Below are 10,255 nucleotides of genomic sequence, written 5' to 3' on the forward strand. Positions count from 1 at the left end.
AAGAAAAGAAAGCAAGAAGGGAAGCGCTGGCAATGGTACAATTCTAACAGTTTCTTCTTGGAATACCGTGTTGTTTTCATGTAAGTCAGTCCTACATTCGGAAATAAATAGGATGTGCCTTGAGAAAGTGGTCGTTGTACATTTGTCATTTTCTGTTAATATGCCCTGAATGCCTCAGAATGAGAACTTGTAAAGTGTACTGTACAACACACTCCAACGTAACTTTCCAGCCAAACTTGACTGTTCAATCCTTAAGTGGCCGTTGCTCTTTTTGTAGGGTGTGTGGAGAGGTGTAAGTTTGATTTCTACCCTGTTGGCATTGTCATGGCTATAGCACACTGTCTTCTTGCTTCTGTCAAGGCAATGATCTGCCCATATATCCCTGTATTCGTTCTGTTGGTGGCCTTTTCTGGGTTACCTCCCTTTAACAGTGTTTGGTACACTACCTTCCCAACAGAGGGAGCTCTGCATTGACTTCTTTGAAAATTTAAAAATTACAAACTGAAATGATTTTGTGCGACATAAAGAAGTCTTTTAATATTCGTTATAGATGTTTATTCCACAGTGAACATGAAGGGAAAAAAAACGTTCTTTTTTAAGCATAGTACCAAATAGTGTAAAGGGGAGGCAGCACACATAACCAACGCCTGTGCTTCTCCTTTTGAATATGCATGCGTTGATAGAGCTGTGGGTGTAATGACCTTGACCTTTTCTTTTTTTTTTGTCTGGCCTTGAACCTTAATAGTGTCGTTTCTGGAATGACATACGGCAGCTTTTGGGTGGTGGGCTGAAGTGCAGTTGTAAACATCCTAATATTAGATCAACTATACACCATATTCACACAATGGCTTCATATTTATATGTATTTACCTGTGTATAATCTTCATTATCATTAAGTGTCTACATTATGGATAGGTATGGAAACTGGTGTCTTCTTGTTATTCACAAGTTTGCATGCTCTTTTTATCCTCAATGTTTCGCCGATAAATGTTTGTAAATCCACATAGTGCAGCTTTTAATGGATACCTGTTTTGATTAAAGTTGCTGTTGTTTGTACGATGTAGGTGTTGAATAGCTGAAGTATTACAGTAAAATGCTTTCTATGAAAATCCTTAAACTATCTATAATGCAACAGTTTGAAATTATTTTAAATGACCTATACTGTTTGCTCAGTAATTTGGGCCAAGCTATAATTCTGTCTGTGGTGAACTCAAACTTCACATTACTTGACAGGAAGACCTGACGTTCAGTTAGTTTGGATACATTCACTAAGCCACATAGTTTGGGTTAAGATATTAATATCTTCACGGTCATGGGTTTCCCCTGGGCTCTGCCCAGTTCCCACCCACCATAATGCTGGCCGCCGTAGTATGAGTGAAATATTCTTGAGTACGGCATAAAACACCAATCAAACAAGTGAATAAATATTAATATCTTTAAATCTCTCAGGGACACTGTGTTTGTTCAGTCTAATCCTTGGACTGGCAACACCCTGTCACCAGTGTTCTTGGGGTCTTTATGTAACATGAAAGCCTTATTCTTCAGTTTTCGCATCTGCCTCTCTGACCAATATTTTGAAACATTCTAAGAGTGGTGTAGATAAACAATTTCCTCAGTTTCCATGAAGCTTGCATCTTAAATGACACAAACAAATCATTTTCGTGATAATTGAATGCAGGTGGTCTTTCATGAAGTCTGCTTAGACATTGAAAATTGGTGTTCAGTTACTTGCCAGACGGTTTCCTTCTGATGCTCTGGTGTCCTCCACGAATGAAACCCGTACACTGTAGTATGAGTGAATATGGTTAAGTATAATGTTTAACGCCAATCAAATACAAGTAAACCAAATTTTTTTTTTTTTTTTTTGAAAAAACAATTTCTCTGATATCACAAAGCTAAGTATTTCTCTTCTGACTCTTAATTTTACAAACTTTAAACAAAATAAGTTAAAAATGCAACATGTACTCTAGGAATGTATTATCTTCTGTGCTATGGCGGCCTTGGTGTAAGCTTGCATACGGTGTGTAAAGTGCTTGAACATTTGCGACTACATACGTTCGTGAAACACATCCTACAGTGCAGCAAGTGAAATAGCTCCTTGAACTGTAACTTTCCAAAATATCTAATCCTTGATGAATGTCATGTGGAAAACCGGAGAAATCACTGTTATGCAACAGTGACAAAGTTGATCAGTGTCTTCTGAAGTTGTGTATCATGGTGTGTAAACCAGGATGCTAGAACTGTGCCAAGTTGGATTGTTGTACATTAGCAAAACTCTTTTGACCATAGAGAAAGTCTACAAGAAAATGTTGTAACAAAGTTTGAAGCAGAAGAAACAGGCACTGACTGAGACATTTAATGACCAGAGGCAAGCTGGGCTGGTCAGTAAATGTAGAGCTTAGGCTTTATTAGCCCTGGCTAACAAGGGCCAAGAGGAAATGCTGGTTCTATAATGGCTCATACTGACTGAGAGGGTCTGCAACTCCACTTGTGACGCTCTCTTATACTTGTCATATGAAAACTGAGATCTCAAAGAGGCCAGGAAGTTGTTGGACTGTGAACTCATCATATATGCCTTATTGGATTATCCTATTGCTGGCACTCTACCAGTTATATGTGGGATACCAGTTACTTGTCTATAGCTCAGACAAGTACCTGGTACTGCGAGCTTATGCTGGAATTTTGGACACACAAATGAAAATGAAAGAAGTGAATAAAAAACCCAATGGGCAAATTAGAAATTATTTATTCATAAATATTTACATGGAAATTTAATTGATCTGTGTACACTTTGTATTGTACATAGGAATGTTAATTTTTGCCTAAATCACATGAGGAAGACTACCAAAACCTGTTTGTTTGAAGTTTTGTTGTTTTTTTTTTTTAATAGACAGGAACATTGCTGGTTTGGTAGTGTCTGCTTTGTGCCCCCTACTAGCTAAGCGTTAATTCTCTGGTGCCAGTTCCGTAGGACCCCATCGTGGGTGTGTAGTGCCCACCCTCCAGTACCTTACTGTCACAGGACATGGGATGGGTGGCTGAATGCTAAACTAGCATAGTCATTTACTTTGTTTGTCTCCTTGTGTAAATATAAATTGTTAAACAGGGTTTTAAATTTGTTCCTTCTCTTACCCTGAATTTAGAACTGGTGAAGGAGACATTTTTACATATTGAAAACAAAGAACATTTTTTTTTTTGTTTTTTTTTTGGGGATGATTTTTGACAATATTTATAGGGCGCACACTGAGGCAGAAGACTAGCCTGAGCTCTGCCTGCTTCCCTGAGGGTGAAATTGAAGATAACAGATAACACAGATGCATCCGGTTGAAGGCTAGCTCTTCAGCTCCTCAAGCTCACACTTTCCACAGGAGGTGTTGTCTCCCTTGTGACCTAGATCTAGTGAGGGGGCCCTGTTAGGGGGTTTTGTTGTGACCACTAGGTCCATGGATTGTAGATGTACTTGTACACAAGGATATAAGGTGCAGCAGGCTAGTTCCTGGATTAGATTCCCCTTTTTGTAGCTTCCCTTTCTGACAGCCCTAAGCCAGAGATGTGAATGAGCATTTTCTATGGTAACCTATTCTAGATCTCCTTAATTAGATTACACTGGAAAAACGTTGCAGATTACGTATCATTTTGACATGCTCATGGTAACCTACTGTTTATGCCCCTAAAGCTGATTTGCATAACCTCTAGCCAAACCCATCTCTTTCCATTCACTTTCACTTTCTCCATCCATTGACATGACCGGAAACTCTTGTAAAGAAAAAGCAAGTTGTAAGCTACCTTTAGCTTATCAAGAAAATCAGAAATTTCAGTTTGTGGAAAGTGAAGTAAAGAAAGATAATCTACTTGAGCTTTTGTAATGATAAAGAAGGGAAAAATTTTCTCAACATCTGCTTATCCAGTCAACTTCACAATTATCATGTGCATTGCTGAAGGGCCGAAAGAAGTACTGTGTCGATACTAGTTAAAAAATTATGTAAGCAAACGAGGCAAAGCCAGCGTCATTTATACTTGTATTTTCTCCACGGCACAGTACACATGTTACGTTATCTGTAGAAGCTTGCACCACCTGGTGGGAAAATATCCCAAGCTCTTGGGTGGAAATTTAGAACTGAATCATGGGAAATCTAATCTAAACGGCACCTACAAGAAGGAGACACACGTTGAAACCGAAACTCTGTACTTAAAAACTATGATTTTGCTAACCATTTTTGCTGTGCATTTTACAACCCATTGGCTATGTTTATATTTCAAAGCAACTGTAAAAAAAAGTTACTATCAAAGACATTTTTTCAAAGTCTAATTTCAACACAATAGGATTTTTGAACATTTTTTCCACACCACGCATCAGCCATTCCTCAAACGTTTACTGAGCAGTAGAGAGAAAAAAATACATGGCTGTCCAAAGACGTCATATAATCATCGAAGAAAAGTGTAAGGTGCCGTCTAGACGAGCTTTAGGGAAGTTGAATACTTCTTGACAGTGGACTTGTGATATTCTGATGTGACCCAGGAGCCTCTCATCAATGCGGTCACTGTGAGTCATACTGACTTCCTCTCAGACCGTACATGGAAAGGCCGGCCAGCAATTTGCGGATGGCCAAGGGTTTCGTCGGGGAATGAGTACAGTATGAAACACCAATCAAATAAATAAATGATCAGTCATGCACTGCACGTGTTTTTTTTTATTTTAAACAGACAGAAATTAGATTTAAAATAATTTGCCCATATTACCAGTAGTTGTTTTATAATCACAAAACTTACTGGCTGGAGAACGGTGAGTGGCAGCTGGTTACTGTACCCCCATTCACAGTGTCATCACATGAGAGCATTCAGTATTAAACTGGTTGGTAAAGAACTTCCCACCCCTGACGAAGTTGTCCAGTGTTTGTTTGTTGAGGGTCGAATTCTCCGAACCAGCTGGAATGATAAACACCTCCAGCCATTTTTATTAACAGTGCTTCGAATTTCATAATCAGCGTTCCCACTTTTCATTCTGCCGTAAATATTGATATGACAAGAAACGTCAAAACAGGTTATAAAAAGTAGGTGATGTTTGTTTCATACAAGCGGGTTTTTAGGGGTTTTGTTGTCCATTGTCCTATTGATGAATGGTACAGCGAACTGTGATGTGTTCACGGTCGTGTAAAATACCATGTCCAAGGAATCACTTTGTTGTCAACTTCCACACCTGATAGTTCTGCAAATAGTCCACAAGTCTTGTTGTGGATACAGTAATCAGCGAAATCCTAAGCATCCTATGAGTTAGATGTTACTATTAACCTGTACTAATAAAGTTAACATACGGCAGACTTAAGTACTCAATATTAAATAAACAAAGAGCCGGAATGGATGGCTATTTCGGCTTGCTTTCCACCAGCTAATGTTGATTACAATGTAAACTTTGACTACCTGAATGTACCTGCCCCTTCCGCTCTCGATTGTCACTTGGATATACCCCCCCCCCACCCCCTTACCCAATCACCCAAACACAAATCACCAAATAAATACAAGGACATGTAGCAATAATTTAAAACGGATTTAGGGCTTGTTTCATTTATGTTTAGTTATATATGTACCCTAATTCTTCAACTGCCTCTGCAAACAACGTTTTGAAACATTCTATGAGAGAACTATGGAGTGTAGAGTAATGATTTTCACAGATTCATGAAGCTTGCATCTTTACTGAAACAAACAAATCAGTTCAGGATCATTTTTGTAATGGTTGTATGCATGAATTCCACTGGCAAAAAAGTGCTTTACGCAACCATGGCAACATTATGCCTGCAACACTGTGTGACATGTAATTATCTGCAGATAAATGCAACCTTGCCTGCAGTACATTGTAATTATGGAACAGCAAAATGTCTTATCCTTGTTTTCATCTTACACTGCTTCTCCTTGCTGTGAGGTGAAGGGCAGTGTAACTTGTGACAGATTATCCTGATGTAATGAAAGTCCGCATTTTAGGTACAACCTGTGTATCACGTAAGCAAGTCACAGTTGGTCATTTAATTTAGAGGCCAAAAAAGTCTTTTAACAGGCAGGAGTAACTCAAGGTATACCAGTATTGCCTGAATGCTGCAGGTGGAGGTACAGAACAATCATGGACTCTTCTACTGTTTTATTTTCCAGGAACAACTCCTGCGGCAGCACTTAATTGAAACACCCGAAGTTCCCATCTCACAGAGCCAATCCAGTGAGATGACATCTGCTACAGACCCATTCCTGGGACAAAGCACAAACCCGGATAATCACGCTCGCCAGGAGAGCGCAGATAGTGGACTTGGTGAGTAACAGAGCATGCACACTCCACACACTGACTGGATGCACCACGATTCACTTTATCACTCAGTTTGTGATTACTCAATATGAAAAGTAACCCTAACTAAGTAAATAGAAAACAAAGTGCATGAAGGCATGAAAAGCTTTATCTTAATTCCTCAACCTTTCCACATATGAAAGAGCAACTTACAGTGCAATTTATGCACAATTTTGATTTGATTCTGAAGACATTGGATGGGTTGGCCAATTTCAGAGCTTCACAGAAAGTATAATTTTATCAGTCTACACAGAATAATGCCTTCAGAATATGCTTGAATAAACACCTTGCAAACATGTGAAAAGGTTGAAGGATTACAGTACCTACACTTCATTATGTGAAAAACAACATATTAGTGATTTTTTTTTGTGCGTCTAAAGTACGTTAAGGTTGCACTGATATCGCTATTTGTGCAGCAGCTGAAGATATAAAACTTTTTTAGTCCTAGAAAATATGACGAATGTCACTTCATTGCATATATCTGGGAGCCAAATTGCCTGCTAAACAAGTCATTGGCTCCTAAATTAACGCTTGTTATTTTTTACATAAAGGTAAAATATCAGGATTGCCTTCACTTTTTAAAGTGATATTTCACTCTGTTTTAATGTTGTTACTACATTATATATTCACACTCACATGCTATGACGTCAGAAAAGAAACCTTTTGTTTGTGATGTTCCTATCCCAGCTCAGCTGGATGACATCATAATACAAGTTCAGTTAACTTTAACATTCCTACATGACACCACAAGATACAAGGTCATGCGAGATGTCACACTGTATACACTAGTAGTACGTGCTTCCTCACTGTGTCAGTCCTCAATTTTTTCTAATTATAAGTCTGTGATTGTCTACAGTTAAAGCCTGGCTTAAACTTGTTTAAATACACAAAAAATTGTCAAATTTTTCTCAAAAAGGTGAAAAATGGTAACTCGTTTTTTAATGGTTAATCGCTTTGCATCTCGTGACTGATTACTTCTACCCTCTCATTCGAAAAATATTTGTGGCATTCAACCGTCACTGTGCGATATCCTCTGTGTACTTCAAACCCCAAAGAAGTGCCTGCACATGTGTGAAATTGTGATATTTCTGTTTTATCAGGTGGTATGGGGACCAGTTATAGTTTACCAAGAACTCCTGAAGATTTCCTACGCAACGTGGATGAAATGGACACATCAGATGGGGGTGAGTTTGTCCCTCAGAGTCAGGGGTCAATTCCACAATGCCTTTTTTTTTAGGTAATCTCAAACTATTGGCATCATTGGTTTAGATATACATATATATACATATTTGTCTTAGCATGACATTTGTGAGGTCTGAGAGCAGAAGCATGTAAATAACAGATTTTGGCTTTGCCAAACTAGTATTGTGGAATTGACAGTCATCCTGAGGCCAGTTTCATTTTGGGAAGTGTGATGGTTCGGGCTCCAAACCCAACCTTGGACAAGTAATTTCTAGATTCTTCCTGCTAGTTGTACGTGACAAGGTGGGATTTGATACCTGACTTTGTCCTTGTTAGTCTACTTATTTGCAGGCTTCAACTTACTGGTATTCATATTACAAATGTTAGCTCAAACAGCAAAGAACAGCTTGTAGGCCAGAAAATTTATCTTTTGTATACTACATATTTCTCTACAGTACTAGATGTTTGTGTGTGTTTTCTGGTTGACAGGACACACGAGTAAAGTACTTGGAGATTTTGGCAGTATGGATATCGGCCCATTGGCAGATGGAGGAGACACCACGGATATGGATGGAGACAACTTAGTACCCAGTTTACAGGTATACACTTTGTCTCAAGTTACTACCCTAAATTCTGAACAAATTCCACCTGTGAAGTGTAACTTCAGATGCAATTTCAAAACAAAACTTGTTAGATTTTGAAGACTGAAATGTGCTCGTTAGGTAGGGGCACATACGGATGTACCAGAAATTATAAATAAATCAGGCACTACATTTATATCTGTGGTGGATGAGGTGGTTGGATAGCATGCCAGCGCAGCGCAATGACCCCCCCAATGTCTCTCACCAATAGCCATATTTGGGAGAGTGTGACAGCAACCTGCGGATGGTTGTAGGTTCCCCCCAGGTTCTACCCGTTTGCCTCCCACCGTAATGCTGGCTGCCATCGTATAGGTGAAATATTCTTTCACTACGGTGCAAAACACCAATGAAATAAATAAAATAATGTATCTCTGTAGTCAAACTTGGTGAGGATTTAGGGTTGTGGGTACACTTGTACCCCAACATCAGGACGATTGTTTCATTTTTGTTCGACAGAAATGATATTATCAGTTCACAAAATTATCACGAATGTGATGTTATCTTAAAATATCTTAAAATAATGATCTTGAAGTCATGTATACTAATATTTGCTTTATCAAAGTGCATGTACATATGACAGGAAGATGTCAATGTGTTAAAGACAGTACATGTGTCTCAAAGTTTGTGAAATCTTGAGATCTTAGTCATAAAACATTACTTTTGTTGCTGAAATTTACATTCGTCTCCCAGGATATCACCTTACTCCAAACAAACCTCAAAACCCTTTTGAAAGCTCAATACCACTCAGAGTTGGGCAAAAGGAGGAACTTTGTGTAGGAAATCACACGATTCTATGTCACATTCAGTATTAAATTGTGTTGTTGCTGTCTTCAAATAATCATGATTGATTGGTCCATATTTGTTTTCGACAGGAGGTGATAAGCAGTGACCTGCTTCACGACGTGCAGAGTGTGCTAAGCACACCCAAGATGGACAATCCTATGACCTGGTTGTGAGGGTACCGATTGAGCGTGCTCAGTGACCTGGCCCCTGCTGGTGACCTTGACAGGGGTCACCATCCCATCATATTGCCTCCATTTATTCCATGTTGTTACAAATTGTACAGATTACCATGTATCGACGTCTGTCGAGTATGTGTGCGCACAGCATCATATCTCGGTAGTGCGGCCCAACGAACAACACGACTCATGGTCGCATCACAGGAGAACAACAACAACAAACAAAGAAACAAACAAATGATGTATTTTTCTATATATTTCGATAAACATCAGGGAAAAGCTCAAAAATATTTCTGCAATCTATCTTTTGTATACCTACAAGAAATATGGCTTTCTTCCACCCCCTTATCCTATCTCTTTTCTTTTTTGCTTCTTTTCTTTACTTCCAGTTAGTAAAAGAGAGATATTCCAATGTAGCCCATTCTCACAATTGTGTTGAGTCGTATACCACAAGTAGGACCCTCTGTTGATCGGATCAATATCTGATCCAGGAGGCCACTGTACTGTTTTATTGTTAGGGGAGATAACTCCTGAGACAAACCACTGCTGTGATGCCATCAGTTTTCCTAGTTTGTCTATATTTGTATGCTTTTATGCTACATTGTTGTATTTTGTGGTGCTCGTGTTTGGGTTTAACCGTATGAAGCATGGTTATTTTGTAACATAGATTTTAAAATATCCACATACACACACACATTTATATAAATATATATATATATATATATATATACTTAAAATATATATATATATTTTTTGCGATAAAAAGCATATACACATACCCATTAGAGGTGTTTGTTATTGCAGTCACAGTTAAATTGTGCAAACCTGTAATTGTTTACTGGGCTTCCATATTGAACAATGGCCTCTATAGTTTAGGGGTATACTGACCTCATGCATTAGTCAGGTAAGCGAGATCTACCTCTCTTGAAATGGAGGTAAGAAAGGTGGAACACTTTCAGCATACTCTTTGCTCTCATTTTGAAGTTTACACCTACAATTTTGAGAAGTAGTAAGTTTGCTTTCTCACTGCGTCAGTCCTCAGTGTTTTTTAATTATAAACATTGAATAACATTGCATCAATTTGAAGCTCTTCAAAACCTGGCAAGGTTCAGATAAACAGTAAAATTTACAGAGAAATGTTGTGT

General features: G+C 38.5%; 1 protein-coding gene across 3 annotated transcripts in view; it reads left to right on the forward strand.

The window, feature by feature from the left end:
• LOC135479165 (transcriptional coactivator YAP1-like) overlaps nucleotides 1-9,796 on the forward strand; it is a 33,817-nt gene extending 24,021 nt beyond the window's left edge. For 2 of the 3 annotated variants that reach the window (XM_064758928.1, XM_064758929.1), the window contains exons 4-8: nucleotides 278-292; nucleotides 6,142-6,295; nucleotides 7,429-7,512; nucleotides 8,000-8,109; nucleotides 9,024-9,796. In XM_064758928.1, coding sequence (XP_064614998.1) covers nucleotides 278-292; nucleotides 6,142-6,295; nucleotides 7,429-7,512; nucleotides 8,000-8,109; nucleotides 9,024-9,107 — 447 coding nt within the window. In that variant the 3' untranslated portion in view covers nucleotides 9,108-9,796. The remainder of the gene's footprint in view (nucleotides 1-277; nucleotides 293-6,141; nucleotides 6,296-7,428; nucleotides 7,513-7,999; nucleotides 8,110-9,023) is intronic. The other variant, XM_064758930.1, reaches the window with a different exon arrangement.
• Nucleotides 9,797-10,255: the final 459 nt, after the last annotated feature.

Source organism: Liolophura sinensis, chromosome 12 (genome assembly GCF_032854445.1).
Source record: "Liolophura sinensis isolate JHLJ2023 chromosome 12, CUHK_Ljap_v2, whole genome shotgun sequence".
NCBI lineage: Eukaryota > Metazoa > Mollusca > Polyplacophora > Chitonida > Chitonidae > Liolophura > Liolophura sinensis.